This window comes from Misgurnus anguillicaudatus, chromosome 20, assembly GCF_027580225.2.
Source record: "Misgurnus anguillicaudatus chromosome 20, ASM2758022v2, whole genome shotgun sequence".
In the NCBI taxonomy this organism is placed as follows: domain Eukaryota; kingdom Metazoa; phylum Chordata; class Actinopteri; order Cypriniformes; family Cobitidae; genus Misgurnus; species Misgurnus anguillicaudatus.
In genome coordinates, this window is record NC_073356.2 from 22,723,282 (window position 1) to 22,742,641 (window position 19,360).

General features: G+C 40.8%; 3 protein-coding genes across 3 annotated transcripts; all 3 read left to right on the plus strand.

The window, feature by feature from the left end:
• Window positions 1–1,110: 1,110 nt before the first annotated feature.
• ahdc1 (AT hook, DNA binding motif, containing 1) lies at window positions 1,111–7,266 on the plus strand. Its single transcript, XM_055219585.2, has 3 exons — window positions 1,111–1,238; window positions 1,414–5,836; window positions 6,042–7,266. The coding sequence occupies exon 2, from the start codon at window positions 1,576–1,578 to the stop codon at window positions 5,806–5,808; it is 4,233 nt and encodes a 1,410-aa protein (XP_055075560.1). The 5' UTR covers window positions 1,111–1,238; window positions 1,414–1,575; the 3' UTR covers window positions 5,809–5,836; window positions 6,042–7,266.
• A 1,001-nt stretch (window positions 7,267–8,267) lies between these two features.
• On the plus strand, window positions 8,268–11,642 carry LOC129454969 (probable methyltransferase-like protein 24). Its single transcript, XM_055219588.2, has 5 exons — window positions 8,268–8,728; window positions 9,406–9,504; window positions 9,675–9,796; window positions 10,574–10,805; window positions 10,911–11,642. The coding sequence occupies exons 1-5, from the start codon at window positions 8,438–8,440 to the stop codon at window positions 11,208–11,210; spliced, it is 1,044 nt and encodes a 347-aa protein (XP_055075563.2). The 5' UTR covers window positions 8,268–8,437; the 3' UTR covers window positions 11,211–11,642.
• Window positions 11,643–12,036: 394 nt separating this feature from the next.
• On the plus strand, window positions 12,037–19,137 carry wasf2 (WASP family member 2). Its single transcript, XM_055219587.2, has 9 exons — window positions 12,037–12,195; window positions 13,205–13,364; window positions 13,442–13,576; window positions 14,591–14,744; window positions 15,534–15,651; window positions 15,736–15,860; window positions 16,246–16,410; window positions 16,575–17,029; window positions 18,209–19,137. Exons 2-9 carry the CDS (start codon window positions 13,232–13,234, stop codon window positions 18,364–18,366), a joined length of 1,443 nt encoding a protein of 480 aa, XP_055075562.1. The 5' UTR covers window positions 12,037–12,195; window positions 13,205–13,231; the 3' UTR covers window positions 18,367–19,137.
• Window positions 19,138–19,360: the final 223 nt, after the last annotated feature.

A 19,360-nucleotide genomic window follows, 5' to 3' on the forward strand; every position in this document is an offset into this window, starting at 1 on the left:
TTAATTTTAAATAATTTAAAGCAAATTTAAATTTTGTTTAATCAACTCAGATTTACAAGTAATTTACTATTATTTATCTTGACAAGAGATAAGTTGCTACAACTTAAAAAAAAAAAACATCAAATGAAGTTTTGTATATTACAGTATATTACATATTTCAACTACATTTTATAATGTTATAACATGAGTTATAGGTTATAACAACTCATCTCTAGTCAAGGTAAATAATAGGAAGTTGAAATGATTGTAATGAAAGGAAGTAACTATGTAGCATACAAGTCATAAATATGGACTGCTTCTTTCATGACTCTTTTGGTGCTTCGTCCCATTTGTTTTTGTTTTTTTATACATTATTATATAAATCACCATCTAATGGTAAGGTAAATGTAAAATGCATGCAATGTATTTTCTTTCCTTTCATTTCAGCATGATATTGATAAGTCTTTTTTAATGAATTGTTCAATTTTACCTCTAATTGTTCTACTTTAGCTGTTCGTCAGACCAATCAAACATATACATTATATTCATCCTCCCATCCATTTGTGCAGGACCCAGCTTGTTACGTATCGCTCCTCTTAACCCTCTGCTGCCCCCTGCTGCCAGGTCCCGGTTTCTCAGCACAGTTTAGGGATGCCAGTCTTTCATCTGCAGTGTCTTATTTTATATGTGCCAACTTGTTTGTTTGAAGTTATATGTAAATATAGGTCGTGAGTTTGAATGATACACCTATCTGAAAACTTGTTTTATTAGACACTGGATTAGATTACAATGTAATATAGATTGTGTTTATTGACCAAATTAGTTACAATGTAGACACCTTGGAAAATTTAAAGATTTCCACTTATAGCCACATGTACCACACATAATACTACGTTTTTACAATGCTAATCATTACAGAGATTTGATATATATTTCTAATTATCTTCCTCCTAATCATTCCTAAATTCATACATAAGTATTGAGAGGAATAGTGATTTAATTTTTAGGATTGCACTAAAATGTTATTTAAAATGCTTAATTGCTATATCAGTTGCATATTGACTGAGACATATGTTGCATTGCCATAGTGAGGCCTGCAATTCATTGGATTGAAAAGGAAAACTATGTAACCATGGTTACCGTTCCACTCATATTCTATTGCCATGGTTACAACTGTTCTCTAACTGTATCGCCATAGTGACAAGTGTCCTTTTGCCCACAGGGATAACACACAAAGCATGGCCACAGCAGCAAACATGGTAAGAACAACTGCAGTTAGTTCAATAACATTTTAACTGTGTTGTTGTACAGTATGTTTGCATTCCTTAACTTTAAGCCAATACATATAAACATTGTTTTTTTGTGTTTTCCCCTTCTACCTTCTGTCCAATAATTGGCTCTGGTCCGCACTCCTGAAAAATGTGTACTCCCAAGATCGTGTGAAGCTTGGTAATCCAATTCATTCTGGCCAAGAACAACATAATGAGAGGGAAGGGTGCACTCAAACAGCCTTCCTGCTAAACTGGAACCTGTGCACACTTAGAATTCACATCATAGACATAAACACAAACATCCTGATCTGCAACTTTGGTGGTAATGAGCCGACTGTCAGGTCGCCTGCGTTCTGGAGGTGTTCGTTTGGCTTGTGAGGCACTGGCTGACAAGGACAGCAGTGATATTGAGGGTCCCTCTCCATGGGAGGGCGATGAAGAGCTTGCAGGGACATCTGTAGGAACCTCTGACTCTGATCCAGCCAGCTCGCTACATTACAGCTTTTTTTCACCTTCTTCGTTGGCTAATGGCCTGCGGAACCATGAAGACCTGCTTCGCCGCAGGGCACGGAGACGTAGGAATACAGAATATGTGGAGCAAATACACACACATGAACAAATGCACATGCAGCAAAACACACCACGAATGCACACACCCCAGCAATCACATTCACTCACACAGACAGGCACACAGCTGCAGCCCCATACACACATTCCAGTGGAAAACCATATGTGGATGGACACAAACACACTAACACAAGACCACACACAAAAAGGCATGTGCACGCTCACAAACACTGGCTCCTCACTTGTGGAGCAGGACCCCTCTCTTATCCCAGAGGACTTGTCTTTAGGTCCCAAGACTGAAACACACAATCTTAATGTTCAGTCAGAACCTCTGTTAAACACCACAACTCCCCCAAAGAATCTGACCACTCCTCAACACAACCCTTCCTCTTTAATCAAGGATGAGACAGAGCACAACTCTACATGTAAGCCAGAAATGGATCACACCACCAACCTTGATCTCATTCGTATAACGGGCCAAACCACTGTCATGACCTCAGTGGAGGCTGAGAGGAAATACACCCTGCGTAGCTCTGGGCGACCGCGTTTCCCCTGTCACCTTCGAAAATCATCCCGCTTACGTAGAGCTGCTGAGGAAACTATTTTTAAAAGAGAACAGGACCAAAAGGAGGAGGAAGAGGAGGAGGAAGAGGAGAACAGGGTATGGAGAACAGAAGATATTAGGCCGTTGGAAGAGCATCCTCCAGAGGTGGGTGTGGCTGCCTCAGCCTTTGAAGATTTAACATTACCAGCCATATCAACAGGTGACACACCAAATCATAGCATGAGAACATTAGAGGGACAGAACATTGTTACTCACCACTTAGCTAGAGGGAAGCGACAGGGACGTTATTCGGGTGTGAGAAGGATTGTGGTGAAAGTAGCCAGAATACCTGTTCACATGAGCCGACGACAAAAAAGCTACAAGATATCATCCCTGGAGCCGGTGTGTTCTGGACCCCGTGCGGAAGGTGTCACAACAGGAGAGGGTCCTGAGGGAGGTGTAGGAGGTGATCCAGTAGCTAATGTTCCCAAAGAGCCAACTGCTCTTCTTCGCATGAAAAACAATGGGAAAAGCGTTATGGTGATGTTTCCACCTGGAGAGTTGCCTGTTATTTTGAAGCGACGAAGGGGACGCCCCCCTAAACAGGCATTACCAGGACAACCTGACATGCACGAGACCAGAGCTGGAGCAGCGTGTGCTGCAGAGCCCAAAAAAATACGGAGAAGACGAACAGTAAAGCTACCATCCCCACAACCCTCATATGTTAACGATACCAATGATGTTAAGGTAGAATATGCCGATGTTCTTTCCAAAATGGCCTTTCTGAACAGGCAACCTCCTAGCACAGGCCGCTGCTCGCCTCCACGCTGTTGGACCCCAACAGAACCTGAGACTTTCCACATACCACCAGAAAATCCTTCACTTTCAACTCTCTTGCACCGCCTCACGCGGTTCCGCAGAAGGGGGGGCCGAGCAGGCTGTATGGGAAGTAGGGGAGGGGGGGCTGCTGGATCTTCTGACTCCTTTAAAAGATCCTTTAGTGATTTCTTTGAAACAATTGGAAAAAAGCGGAAAATCCCCACATCTGAACCAGGAACTCCCCGAAAAAGAGGCAAGGGAGTTGCTGGAGGAATAAATAGGGCAGCTTTAGGGGACTCTCCACAAGTGGAGAAGGTTAAAAAACGGCGGGCACGAAAAAATGGGTCATTAAAAAATGGTCCAGGTTCTCTAGACCAAGACTGGCAAAATAACAGTGGCTGGACAGAGAAAGGTGACCAAGACATTTCTGAGAAAGCAAGTAGTTATCAGAGTTCTTGTTCACCTCGTGGAGGTTTTCACACCAGTGAGGGAGGTAAGGGAGGAATGTACCACAGCCCTGGCATGAGAGGAGTGGGCAGCGGAGAGGAGTCTCAAGGAATGTTTGCAGGATACTTTCGCTCTCTACTTGATTCTGATGACTCCTCCGACTTATTAGACATTTCTATGTCCAGTCCTGCTGGACGCCAGGAAAGCCGTAAACTGACCCCAGGTTATGAAGGTGGGAGCCCAGGTGCAGCACATCGTTGGTCTCCTGCCTTTCCTAAAAGAAGTCCAAAAGGAGCTGCCTGTCTTGGGGAAGGTGCAGCTTTATCATCACCTCAAGCTCTGAGCAGCTCGACAACTAAACCTTCATATGTCTCCCAGACTTCTCCCACCCCATCCTTCCCTAAATCCCCTGCACTCTTGCTTTCCCGTTCACCAAGTTCTCCCCATTTATCTGGAAGTTTTCCTCAATATCCACCTAATTATAGTGCTGGGGTCCCTCAAGGGGGAAGCATTTACCCCCTCCCTCAACAGCAGCAACAACAACAGCAAAGATCAAGCGACTGTAGCTTTACATATGGCACAAAAACCCCCTCTACTCCCTCTGCACACAGTCAGATGAGTTATTCTAACTACCAGGGTTCTGCCAAGCGCAACTATAGTGGATATCCAGGTCCTCCTCATTCAACCATACAGCGAGGTGACTCTGGCCCAGCCTCACCAAGTGGAAGTTATATGTCAATGTCAAAATCCAGCCCCTTCTCCTTATCATCTTCTCCCCCAGAGGGTTGCAAACAATACACCTCCACAGCTCAGTGGGGATACAGACAAATTGGGAATAACTGGGGTGGTGATGCATATGGTACTCATCCGTTTCATGGTTACTCTGACTATGGGGTAGCTGGAGCTGGATCAGAATCCAAAGACATTTTGGACATCTCGAACTACACACCCCAAAAAGCAAAACATCGTCCCTGCCCTGACACACTCTCTGAATCCTCCTCAGACTCATCTCATACTGGTGGAGGGAGTATGGGTGTTATGGGTGGAGCCTTTCGCTCAAGAGAGGTTCCTATGCCTGAGGGGCAGTCTAGTCTTTCAAGCCTGGAGAAGCTAATGCTGGACTGGAATGAGAATTCAGCAGGCCCTTCTTATAACTGGAGTCAGAATGTACTATTCCAAGGGGGCTCAAAACCAGGTCGTGGCCGTAAAAAAAAGTCTGAGACACACAGTGAGAGAGAAGCATGCTCTATTCCCCCAGGATCACCGGCCAGCCCACCTATGCAAGGAGGGCCAAAACGTAGTGCAACAGGTGGAAGACAGCCCAGGGGAAGCAGAGGCAGGGGAGGATTTTCTCCTTGTCAAAGAGAGCGCAACCATCCACCACCAAAACCAAAATCTCAAAAGCATTCAGCCCCATCAGGGTCAGGGCAAATGGGTTCAGGTGGTGTATACCAGGAAGCGTTGGACTACTACAGTGGAGATAGTTGTAGCCTTTCACCTCTCAGCCATGCCCCAGAGTCCTGTGAATACCCCTCCCCATATTCTGCCCACACTTCTACTCCCTCCTCAGATGAGCGATTTACTCATGTCTATCCTCCAGACTCTGCCTCTGTTTCCCAAAGTTTATCAAATCAGTCAGATGTCCTAAAGCAGTACCCTAAATCTGGTCCTTGCTCACAAACATATGGGCATGCTGCCAGGACTTTTAGCCCAACTGTCTCCCCAACCCCTCGCCTCTTAGCACAGTGTGGTTCTGCTATGAGTCCACACCGTGTCTCAAAAGACCAGTTTTCCCAGTATGATTCCCCAAGTTACAGTGGCTCTCCATGCTGGTATGGGCAAGGAGGAAGTGTTACTGGCAGCCCCCAAAGCTATGAGGAACAGCGGCCACCAGCAGTCCCTTCCCACAAACGAGACATGTCATTGATGGTGTCTGGAATGAGAGTTCCTTCCCATACATCTTATCCCTCCCCTTTACACAGAGGCCCTACAATTTCAAGTTCCTGTGTGAGTGGAACTCTAGACTCTTCCCCTCAGCATGAAGATATGGGTTACCATGGTAACTTGGACAGCTATGCACCTGTTGGACAACGTTATACACCCCAGACAGCCCGGGGAGGGGTACTCTGCCAGCTTCTTGACCACCCCAGTGATGAAGGCTTCACTGTCACCAGCCTGTAGCTGTCATTGTCATGTTCATCCTGAAAAGGTAAAAGAATATTTCTGGAATATAGTTGTGATGATAGCGATAAGAAATAGTTTTTTGAATAGTTTTAATGCAATATTTTTTTTAAAGTGTTATAATTGTTTTCTAATAAGAAGTGTTTTCAGAAAATATTTTGTGTGATGTAACCACAATCTATATAGTGACATTCCTCCTCTGACCAGTGTTTTTATCTCTTTTTTTCTGACAGATGACATGGACAGTACCCTTTTCATATTTTTAATATTTTTTAACGGATAAGCTTTGGAAGATACTTCTGGAGTTAAGACTGAAGAGTTTCAGAGCTATGAACTAAATAAAGACTTCTTCAGCAGTGACAATCAAGATCCAAATTCATACACATGCGCCAACATACAAATACAGAGATACTCTTTCTCCAATGCATTTACATGTACTGAAACTTTCATATGCTGACCTGCAATTGCACATGCAAATAGACTCACAAATGAACATTGCTGCACAGCCAAAACTAGAAACATTTTTAAGGAAAGAATGGTCACTGCTAGTATAAGGAAGAAACTATTAGATGAATAAGCAGGGAACAACCTATCCCTTCAGAGTACACAGGTGCAGATGTGATTTGCACATTTCAGTTATATTCAAAAAATTATTTAATAAGGGAGACCCACAAAAATCTTTTGACAACCTCCTAAACTTGCTTCCTTTATCTCTGTTTTAGTCTCTGATTGTTGCTGAAGAGATAAATTACTAAAGATCTGCATATATAAATGATGATTGCACAAACTCTGCCCTCTTCTCACTTTGATTTTTGTTTGGTTTTGTTATTTTTTGTTTTAGACCAGCATTTGTACATAAGCTACTCAAACCGTTCCACAACTTAATGAGCTCACTGCAATGAAGAAACAATAGATACTCGCAGTCCTTCTGATGGAGACATGATAAAGCAGCAGTGTCATGAGATTGTTTAAAAACTGCTATAAAGACACATAAGGAGAAATATCATTTTTGTGGCTTTAAATAATTCAGCTTGGGTATGTGCAAGTGCAGTTTAAGTAATCTTTTTTATCAGTGGCCTGGTCTGGTTCCACAGAAATATGTTTAAATTTGAATCCCCTCAACCGTCACTCTGGACCTGCAGCATGGTCACCTTGTGCCCAACATCCCGGTCATTTGTGTGTTTTCATCATCACGGGAGGACAGAAACCCATGCACTGCCCCAGAGAGATGCTGTCCTTGACAAGAAGTTGAGAGGCCAGGGCACTTTTGATCCTGGATATAAGGTCTGGAACTCAGGGTGTGGACAATGCATATTCTCCTCTTTTTCTTTCTACCCTCTGTTCGTATTTCTTGTGGTCCGCTGTGTCGTACAGTGATTTTTGTGATTAAATATTGTATCTGTCTGTTCCATATACTGTATCTGAGGTGAAAATATTTAAATACACATTCTGTTCTGATCATTGTTTAATTTTGTCCTGCCTCTGCTCATGTGGTTCTGGAAAATGTCTCAAATTTATACCAGGGAAAAGTCTTTACTGGTAGCCAAGCAGGGAAATGGTGGATTTAAACCTATATTATCACATTTAGCAACCTGTTCAATTAGTCGATGATCAAGAACATGTTATGCTAGTATGCTAGTGCATCAAAATTGTGTTCTCTGAATACGACATGAATGCCTGTGCAAAAATACACACAAAAGAGAAAAAGTCTTTCTTACCGATACAGTTTTTAGTGCGGTACTTTGTTTTGTATTCCGGTCTGTGCAGCAGAGCTCAAGAATTTGGAACGAGGCGACTGCGCTTTTGGCGTCAGACATTCACATGGTTCAGGCGAGGACAACGAGCTGTGAGAATACGGGAATTATGGGATTGTAAAAAAAGAAAATAATTGATTGAAGGTTGAGACTGAACAAAGGGTTGCATTTATGGCGCACTGCGGTTAATGTTTGTTTCTTTATCTCTTTTGAGTTGTTTTTAAACGATTGATTCATTCGCGTGTAGTGGCGTTTGCGCGCGCGTAAGGGGTGGTATACATAAACTTTAATTTCCCATTCTCGTGCTGCCCCTCTGTGTTAAGAAAGTGAAAATATTGGACAATTGCGTCACATACATCTGCGCTATGTCTTTAGCTCAGGGAGCTTTTTATTAGATTTACACGCAAAGCAAGTCAGTCGTACGTAGAATAAAGCTGTTCACTATGCATTTTAGACAATATATATATATATATATGCGGTAGTGTGTTATTGTCTAAAATACATTTTATTCCACGGGTAAAATATGTATATAAAAGTTGCATAAAAATCATACATATAATGCAAATATGCCTATATTTAATATAAAGTAAGGATATGTCAAAGATTAAAATCAATTGTGAAATCATGTTTCATTTATAAGTATTGTTAGTCGGGCAAAAACTCTCATTAAACACTCAATTGTTGACTGAGTTGGATTAAAGGAAATGTTTAAAGTGGAGTGCGCATCGCATAGAGTTTGAATAGGTGCGCGCGCCCGAGTGTCCAGCTGTGAGTTTTTAATCCGTGCCCTCCAGCCAGAGACTCACGGGTGGCGCCGACTGGATCTTTGGTCTCGGCGTTCTTATGGGTCAGTCCCTGTTCGAAACAGGGCAGGTATGGCCACCTGTAACTTTAATAGACTGGGGGGCATATCACATCGTATTTATATTATAGTTCTATCGGTTTTGCTGCTCGTCCAACTACTGGTTAGTTTAACAGTAATGCGCGCGTATATCAGAAACAACACCGGGGACGAGCCTGCTTTTCTCATCATAAGCATAGAGAAGAGCGCCGAGGAAAGCGTCAATAAAAACGTGGTTGCGCAAAGCGGAGGACTGGGTCGCTGGACTGACGCGGAATCAAAAATGACAGGATACGACGATGAAAACAACTTTGATGGACATCAGGTAGGTCAATCACACCTGGATGGTACCAGAGTAAAGTCCAGGTAACCGTTCACCTCGACGTTTTGGGGGAAGGATGTATATGTAAGAAAATAAGTTAGTCAAATATTAACACAAATACATAAACCAATGAAATATGCTATTTCTGGAGGGTTTCGTGTGACCTGGAAAACACATGGGTGGATTGGCAGAACAAAAGGGATCCCTTCTAGACACATTAAAAACGGAATGCTGTGAAAATAAGAATCTCTCACCCTTTTCTCTGTTTTGTTTCACTGTCTGCCCCCACCTCCCCCTCAACAGTGAGTTCCTCAGTGAGTCATATCCCTTTTTCTTTTAGTGCGCACTCACATTCAGTCTAGCGTTTCCATGGTTACTAAACATGGTTGTTCTAGGTTTTGGGAGGGTCTGTATTTCCAACCTGGTCTAGGTTCAATTCTTTGTAAATTCTCTATTTCTTTTGTTAATGCATAACCTCTGGTTTTAAAAGGGCACATTCTGTGACCCCTCAGACAAGCTGCAGCTTTTCGTGCCTCAAGCGCTGCATAGAATTACTTTTCTTCAGAGGCCTTTGCATGCCTGACCCTCCTCCAGAGAAAGCATTGCAGTCCTGCTAAATTTCCCTTTGTTTGTGAAATTTGGCACATATGAGGGAGAGCTTTGTGCTTGTGCATTTACAGGCAATGTCTAGAAAGCTGATACTGCAGCCATGGGCATCAGAACAACCCTCGTTTACTAGTGAACTGCAGCGTCTCACTCAGTTTATCACCACACCTGAGGTATACACACTAAATGCCTGTCTCTTTGCTTGGATTTATAGCAATGTTCTCATTATTGCATACTACAATCTATATTCTAAGCCCCAAATTAATTATAACAAATTGATATCTATATACTGTATAATGAGGACTATTCAAGAGTGACCCTCTTCTGTCTCCACATTATGCAGGTGAACTGTTCTATGGTTCAGGGTTCGAAAGAAAATCAGTCTACATACTCTTCTGGTCACTCAGATGTGTTCTGTATTAACCACTGGAAATGCAAAACTGGTTGTGTTGCTTACTCCTTCAGGTACCATACGTCAATATTGAAATATAAAAGACTGTGAGAAAACATTATTATATTATTTGGTTAAAGTTTACAACAAAAAATACAAGTTACAAAACTTTACAATTCGTTACAAAACCAATTGTTGTTAATTAAAGGGGACATATCATGAAAATCTGACTTTTTCCATGTTAAAGTGCTATAATTGGGCCCCCAGTGCTTTTATCAACCTAGAAAATGTGAATAAGATCAACCCAGGAACTTAGTTTTTGTAAACTATTCTCCATAAGCATGTGAAAAAATAGGTCATTAAAATTTGGCTCCCCTGGTGATGTCAGAAGGGGATAATACCTCTCCTTAATCTGCACTATTCAACCACACCACTGTCATTTAGTAGAGAGATCAGCTCATTTGCATGTTAAATGACACACCCAAAACGGCACATTTTTGCACGCCTACAAAGTGACAATTTTAACATGCTATAATAAATTATCTATATGGTATTTTGAGCTAAAACTTCACATATGTGACACCAAAGATTTATTTGACATCTTAAAAAATGTCCCCTTTAAACAGTGTTCTTTGTGACCATGTTTTAACATTCAAACAACCTGTTTTTTTTTTTTTTAAACAAACTGTAGACCATTTTGTTAGACAGAAGAGGTGTAAAATATATAATCTCTGAAAACAAACAAAAGCTGATGGTTGATCCAAATTGTGTGCCTTTTTAAATTTTGTCATGACTTTATGATGCGTTAGTCTTTTCCAGATAAGTGGAAATTTTTGTTTATATCTTTTTAGTCTGGATGAAAAGGATGCTGTGTTTTTAGACACAATGTTGCATTTAGGGTGTGAGGTTCACCGGTTTGACCCCAGCAGAAAAAAGAGATCTGGTGATTCAGGGCGTTCAGCTATCAAGAGTCACCGGACATGGATAGACTGGCGGCGTCCACACAGTCGCTCACATGCAGGCCTCATGGGTAATGTGCACTACAGGCTGGTTAACATAATGGACTCCCTGGGCCACACCATGGTATTTACCCTACATTACACTATTTATTTACAATTATTTTTTCATGTTTTTTGAAGTGTGCACCTTAATTTCAATTTATACTAACCTTACTGTGTGACTGTGTAGGTGGATGTCTTGCGTATGGATTTGGAGAGCGCTGAGTGGCGCATGTTAGAAAGCTGGATTAAAGATGGAACTCTCAAAATGATCAATCAGCTCATCCTGACCATTCATCTGCAGTGGGCGGGGTTCGAGGTGGGTGGAGCTGAGCAGGAGGTAGTGCTTTTTTGGTACAGTGTACTAAGAGCACTACACATCTCAGGACTCCATCTCGTGCATTCAGAACACGGCCCAGGACACACAGTACTGGGACACAAACTGAAGAACTCACACAGCTCATATACACTCAGCTGGATAAGGACTTGAAAGCTCCCAGGATGCCCATGCTAAACTCTCTGAAACTGTAGCATAACTTTTAACTTTTTTATAAAAGGAAAGTAGACAGAAGTGTCTAATAATACTAAAATATCACACCAAGTACATCAGTGTTTCATAAAGGAAAGTTGCAATACATATTTACAGGTGTTGTAAATGTACTATGCAAACAGGAAACTAAGGGATGACGCCATGAGAAAAGACTACAGTAAGTTTGGTTGGCTAAGTCACGCCTTCTAGCGGTTGTGAATGGTACAGCAATGATTCATCTGCATTGTGCCCACAATTAAAAACATAAATCCATTAAAACCCATAATAAACGCTCATTTTATTTTCAGAAAACAGGGTTATGTGCAATATTTTATGAATACATTGTTTGTATATTAAATAAATTGCATACAATAAAGTGTTTATTTCTGTGTACTTCTAAGGGGAATGCTTTTTAATTGCAAAGAACTTAGATATAGAATAGTAAACATACATCATAGTCACAACCACATAAGCAAGAAGACATATTTACGCACAACAAACTGATAAGGCCAGTTATCTCAAGGACATTCCTTGATATTAATTGTTATGGTGTTCTCAAGTGGATTTCGCTATGTTTCGGATTTGTTCGGACTGGCCCGACGTACAGGAATGTTGATGAACTTTCAGTGTAGGAACTGAACAGATGTTTTCAAGCCGCTAGGGTGGAGTTGCGCTTACAAGATTCCAGTTTCCATGCCCGCCCCTCTTATTATGATTGAAGGACAAATCAGCCAATAGCATCTTTGGACTCCCACTGTCTGTCCAATGAAAAGTTAGCAAATGCGGGACTGAACTGTCGCCGCCGTACGGCTCTCGTTACAGTTCTTGTAGACATTTTGTCGGCTCGGAAAATCATGGACGGTTTTAAACTCAGGGAATGATACTGCTGAGGTTGTTGAAAAGCCAAAAGACTACGGCGGTTAATGCCAAACTTATATATTTTGAGGTAAGAGTAGAGTTGTTTATATGTTTAAATTATTAAGAAGTTGCAGCTTGGGTTGGTGAGTTGACAGTATGTAAGCAGCTAACGCTAATCACTTCCTGCTCTGCCCATAGTGCAGAGAGTAAAGGCCTACGCTACGAGTTTTCAAAAGATTTTAAACCGATAAAAGTGGGTGTAACAGTTATTTTATGTATACATAGTTTAAACTTTTAGACTTAAATCGTTTTACTGGCAGCTTTGCTTTGATTTTATCTTATCTTTTTATTAAGTTACTAACTTGTGATTTGCGAGAGCTTCCACTCCCTTCAATGTAACTAGGAAGTCTAAACGGGGAACAGTTGTTTTCCATGTAGACACGTTTAGTCTTAATTATAAACACTTTGTATGTCTCGTATACGCGTTTTATCATGATTATGTGATCTAAATGAGCAAGATAATTTGCGTCGTGATGAATATTTAACTTTTTAAAGAGAACTTTCTGCAACTCCTACATTAACCGCAATATAACTTTTTTTAGGATTAGCACAATATAAACAATCATAAACAATAAGCTTGTGTTTATATATAAAAGAGCAGTAAGATCATGCTGAGGTTTTCATTCAAAGCGGCAGAAAAAACCCAATAAATATAATGTTTAAAAAATAAGCGGCTTACAGTACGTTTAAGGGTTAATTTTTTTTAGCATGGGTTCCCTGAGAATCAAACCTATGACCATTGCGTTGCAAATGCAATGCTCTATTAAACTAAGCTACGAGGCAACACTATATATAATCTAATGTATTACTTCAGGAAGTAGCTACTGTTAAACTGGGCTGTAGGTTGTGTCTTGACCGAAAAAAAAAACAGCAGCAGTTTTGGTTCTGCTTTAAATGCATGCACAGCTGTTATGTGTCCTGTTGGGTATGTGTGATGTTAATAGAGCAACAGTCATAAGGGAGCGTTTTATTACCAGTCCAGAATTTGTAACACATTATGGGTGTAATTCATTTACCTGTTATGTGTTTGTCTTAAGGTGGAGAGAGACCGCTAAGTTGGCATCATGCCTTTGGCGACGCGAAACATCGAACCGCGACATCTTTGTCGCCAGACATTGCCAAATACAATCAAGAGTGAACTGGAGTGTGTGACCAACATCACACTTGCCAACATCATTCGCCAGCTCGGCTCACTTAGTAGGTGTCTTTGTGTGATGTATACTGATAATGATCCGGTTGTGTGAGGCTGCTGTTAACCCTTGATTTAATCATAGGTAAGTATGCGGAGGATGTTTTCGGCGAACTCTTTGTTCAAGCCAGTGCGTTTGCAGAACGAGTAAACACGCTTGGAGACCGAGTGGACAAGCTGCAGGTTAAAGTCACTCAACTGGACCCAAAAGAGGAGGAAGGTATGAGACGGGTTTGGGATAGTTGACCCAAAAATACAAATTCTGTCATCATTTACTCATTCTCGTGTTGTTGTAAACCTGTGTACATTTCTTTGCTTTGATATTTTTTGAGGAATACTTGAATGCAAACAATCATTGCATTAAGAGCATCTGAATCCGCTTGGAGGCACGTCAGGGCCGCTCCGATCACAAATCGTAAATATTCGATCAGAAACCCTGAAGACAAACGCACACACATGCTGTAAATTGTCACGTGAAACGAAATGGTACACAATTAGAATGCGAGCAGATAAAAGATAAAACCATAACGACTACACGGCTCAGCATGCACAGTCCAAAGTGAGATGGTCAACAGGGATGTAAAAATGCAGTCCATTGTATTAATTACATTTCTTTATGCTCGTTGTTTGCCATGTTTGTTTACTGTGAAGTCATGTTTGGACGCAAGAAACATTGCAAGATCTTCGAGAGATTTCATGTGTTCTCAGCTGAGACTTGCGTTGTTTGTGAAGTTAATCTGATGGTGTGCGGTGTGCTGTCATGACCACATAGCCGCAGTTTACACACTATAGGAACAAACTTATTATATTGTCATGTTTTTTTCATCATGTTTGTGGTCTCTCGCATTTTTAAAATCTGATGAGGTTTAAAAATACCGTGTGTTGTGTACCTGGCTTAACAACATTAGAGTGAGTAAATGATGAATACATTTTCATTTTTGGGTGAACTATCCCTTAAAGATGTATGAGTGGGTAGGGCCTTTAATCATATGTTAATTTTAGAGCAAGTCAATCCTGTTTTGACCTCATTGGATCCTGAAAAATGATTCGCTTATGTTGGAATTTGTTGTTATTGCATTATTTAAGGGATTCCAGTATGCAGTTTTGTCAGTATACTTGTAAATAGCTTTTAGAGTATTGATGCTACATAAACAGTCACATGTTTGTTCTTTATTTTCCGTGTTTAACTTTTTTGTTCCATTTTCTCTTCCTGTTTTTCCAAATTGTTTTCCAGTTTCTCTTCAGGCAATCACCTCCCGCAAAGCATTCCACTCTGATTCTTACCAGGATCAGCAGCTCTTTGTTAGGAAAACACTACCACAGCCTATCGGTGATACGTATAAGACTTGCGACCAACCGCCTCCTCTCAACAACCTTAGCGTTTACAGGTACGCACATGAACTCTAATCACAATTTTCTGTCTGCCAGCAAAATAAAGGTGGAAGAACATAATAATTGTTTAAAAAGGTATTTATTCATCACACGCAGGGTTTCCCGCAGAATATTTGTTAGTTAAGGTGGTAGGGTTAGGTGAGTGGGCGTGGTTGGGGGGGCGTGGCAATCAAAGGGGCGTCATGATGAAAATAATTTTTTTTTTATTTAAAACACTCAAATAAAACTTAATTTTGAAGAAACTATGACAAAAAATACTAGACTATTAATGAATTAAATGTTTTTAACAAATACCTCTAATGGGAATAGCTGTGTGATAAAGTGAAACTAAAGGGTTAATAAACACAAACTGAAGCAGATGTTGTAGAACGTCTGGCGAAGATAGATAGATAGCGCGAAGACTGTAAACACTGATTATTTCCCACTATTAATTACATTACATTATCTTAAAGGAGTGTAACTACTGTAGCATGTAAATAATGCACATTAATAACGTGAGCTAGAGCGAATTTGGCCATGTGGCACGCGTGCCGCTGGCGGTGTGAAGTGCGTCCGCGCTATTCTCAGAGATGCACTTGATGGCCTTTTCCTTTTGTGCAGCAAATATTTTTATTTATTTTTTGGACGACCTAGTAAAGGCGGTAGGATTTCCCAGCTTAGGTGGGCCGCCCGAACTGCAAAGTGCTGCGGGAAACCCTGACACGTCTTTTGGAATAGTGTATAATAAAATATTGTGTTTGTTTTGGTTGTTTTATGCATTAAGTTGTGTCTTCACTTATTTACAGGGAGGATGGTAAAGAGGCTCTGAAGTTTTACACCGATCCGTCATATTTCTTTGACCTATGGAAAGAGAAAATGCTTCAAGATACCAAGGACATTATGAAAGAGAAACGCAAACACAAGGTGAAATGTTGTTACACGTATTTTAAAATGCTCTGTTAGATAACTGACAATGTCAGTTAATTTGTTTCTGTTTTTTGTGAGCAGAAGAAGAAAGATGACAACCTTAACCGGAGGAATTTGAACCCTCGAAAGATCAAAACTCGTAAAGACGAATGGGAACGCCTAAAAATGGGGCAGGAGTTTGTTGTCCCCAAAAATGATGCTTTAGGGTAATCCATACAGAATCCATATTAACTGTGGGAAGATATTGTGAGGTATAAGGGCTGGGCGATATTGACCAAAATTCATATATTTCAATTGTAGTAAATGTTTACATTCAGGTCAAAGTCTTATGTGAGATGTCACAATCACAAAAACTGTGTATGATGAAAATAAAACTTAAAGAGAGGGTTTTCTCTCTGTTTAAAAATAATACATGTGCACAACATGCAAATTGGTTGGAAAGCTTACGTCTGATCTTACTATACACTTCTGGCAGAGCTTTTGGTGCAAAGAAAGAATATATATATATATATAAATATTACCGCCCAGCCCTAGTCTGAATATAATTATTTTTATCCTAATGTTGTTTGTGTGTCATTATATACATAACAGGTCTTCAGAAGGGTTGAATGGCAGTATTTGCTCTGATGAAATGGGTTATGGGCACTCCGATGGGTATTTGGACCAAAGCACTGGCTCCTACAGTTATGATCCTAGCTCTCCTTTGCCACCTCCAATGCAAGAAGACTTTCCACCCCCACCACCTCCAGATGCGCCGTGTGTATTTTTTTATTTTTTTGTTGATCTTACAATAGTCAAGTCAATAGTATTACATTTGTTTTAACAACAGTAATAGTAGTCACCAAATAATAATAATATAAATAAATCCTTTTAAGTTAAGTATCAAAAGTGGATTGATTTTAGAGCTGATTCTCTTGCAGGTATCATGATGGACAGCCTGGTGCTCCACCCCAGTCACGTAACAGTCTTTTAAGCCCCTCTCACCCCCCTCCCGCTCCTCCAACGATGGCAAGTTCTCCCCCTGGTCGTCCAACTGTGGCCCCCCCAATGGCACCCCCTCCACCTCCACCACCTGGTGGGATGATGCCACCTCCACCTCCCATTGATTCTCCTCCATCTCCTCCTCCTCCATTTTCCAATAATACTGCTCCTATTCCACCTCCACCACCCATGGAAACCTCTAATCTGGCTCCTCCTCCACCACCCATGGGTGGACCACCGCCTCCTCCCCCTCCTCCTCCTCCCCCAGGCCCACCTCCTCCCTCTGCTCCAGCACCACCTCCTTCGGGAGGAGTACCTGCCTCTGCACCCAAAGCCCAGCCTGCTCCTGCTCCTGCTGATCCCAGAAGTAATCTTCTTTCTGCTATCCGTCAAGGTGAGATGCTTCCTCGCTTGCTTAATGCGAACATGTGGGCATGGTTTGAGTTTCTATGTATATAGAACTATGTCATAGGTATTGTTATTGTGAAATTAAAGTACTTGTACTGTAAAACAGGTTTTTGGTCATACTGCCCACCTATTGAAGGCATAGTTTTGGAGCACGGCAGAGGTTCACCAATAAATGCCGATATACACTTATAATACGTGGCCGGTAATTATTCTGAATTGCACAGACGATCTTATTCACATACTACGGCTTTTGATCAGTAAGCCCTTATCAATTTGAGTCGTTTATAACATGCATTTGAAAAAGCAACATCAACGTCAAACATAATCATTATACATATTCTTTATTATCATGAAATACCTGAAAAGGTTTGAAGAACAGCAATATAAATATATCCTTAAGCCATTTCCTGGAGCTGCGTGTCATAGCCATAGATATGTATAATAAAGGCTAGATGTCTCGCCCGCACTGCTGGCCAATTGAGTGGAACGTCCGCATTTGGCGGCCATCTTACCACAGGCAGCTCGCTCACTCGTAGCATTGGGTTTTAATGATGCATGTACTTTTAAATTACCATAACTTGCTTAATTTTGCCGATTTTCAAACGGTTTGGTTTGTTATAAATGTCAAAGATGTACCTATGACACTGTATACCTATACTAAAAAACATGTAACATGTTAAAGCATCCAGAATCCAACCATATAAATCAGACAAATATCCCTATGCATGTTTTTACTGGTGCCACCCACATGGCACTGATGACAGATAACCTTTAGGTTTATTAAAAAGCATTCATAAAAAAAGATTACTTCGTATTAAAGGCGGAGTGCACAATGTTTGAAAGCCAATGTTGATATTTGAAATCACCTAAACATACACTACCCCAATAGAATCTGGACCTTCTTTTGATAGACCCGCCCCACACATACGCAAGGACGGGTTAGTAAGGATGTCGGTTAGTAGACACGGCCCTTACTGCTGATTGGCTACAAGTGTGTTTTCGTAATTGGCCCGACTCCCTTTTCCAAAGCGTTTTTCAAACATTGTGCACTCCGCCTTTAATAGAGCCAAATGCATCTTTGAATGTACATTGACGTTATGACATATAAAATCTTGTTGCATGTAAAAACGGGTTGAGCTTGCTAAAATTGAGTGTGTATGTTTAGGATTTAACTTGCGTAAAGTGGAGGCACAGAGAGAGCAGGAGAAAAGAGATCACAATGGCAATGATGTCGCAGCCATCCTGTCCCGCCGCATTGCTGTGGAGTGCAGCGACTCTGAAGATGATTCATCGGAGTTTGGCGATGATGACTGGTCTGACTAAAGCTGTCATCCGACCCTTCATCACTTCTGTTATGACATAAAGATCATTCCTTTTAAGACTTCAGACTTTTCATATTAGCTGTTTATCTTTGATGAGGCTAAAAGCAAAGTGGTCGAGGGCCAAAGATTGTTTGTGTATGTGTGTCTGTCCAGAAAATTAAGTCTAATCTAGAGTGTGAATTATTTAGTTGATAAGGAGGTACGGGCTAGTCCAGCCTTCTCCTGTTACAGAGGGCTTGTACCTTTTGGATAATGTGGCCAAAGTAAGGTAAACCGAAATTGTGTATGCGCACTTTTGTGCTTGTACTTCCACATTTTTGCTCTTTATGCATCAGTATCAAACGCAATGTAACCACATAAAGCCTTACAAGGCAAGACATTTTTAATGTTGATATTTAAAAAGGATACTGCAGTGTACTTACAGTGGGAAGAAATAACCTGTTGTCTTGGCAGTATTTTTTCATTGTAGTTAAAGAATCACAAACACTCTACTGCCAAAAGCTTTTAAATGGCTTCTAGGTCTTTCTTAACCGCCTTCTTGTCACTGTGTCGCCAGTTTGCGGCCCTTATGTCTGACTGAATGATGTTAGTGTCAGCAATTCCTGTTAGTATTTTTTTGTTTATCTTGTTTTCCAAAGTGCCTGCTTTTCTAATAATACAAGTGCCTGATATTTTAAAGCCAAACTTGTAGAAATTACACAAGATTTTGAGTTGTGGAATAATTCCAAATATTTTCTACCAGCAATATATTGAAATAAAGACCTTAAGTATATGTCTTCTGTTGTCACATCTTCTTTATATGTGCGCTGCATAGCATAGCTGGACATGATTTTTCATGTTTTGTACATGTTTGAGCCTGAACGTGCCCAAAAAAGTTACAGTTAAGACTGTACAGTGAATACTTATCTGTAGATGTGGTGTAATAAGGATATGATTGACTTGAGAACACACAAAATTACTATAATTGTAATATTTGGTTTCTAATATACTGTTAA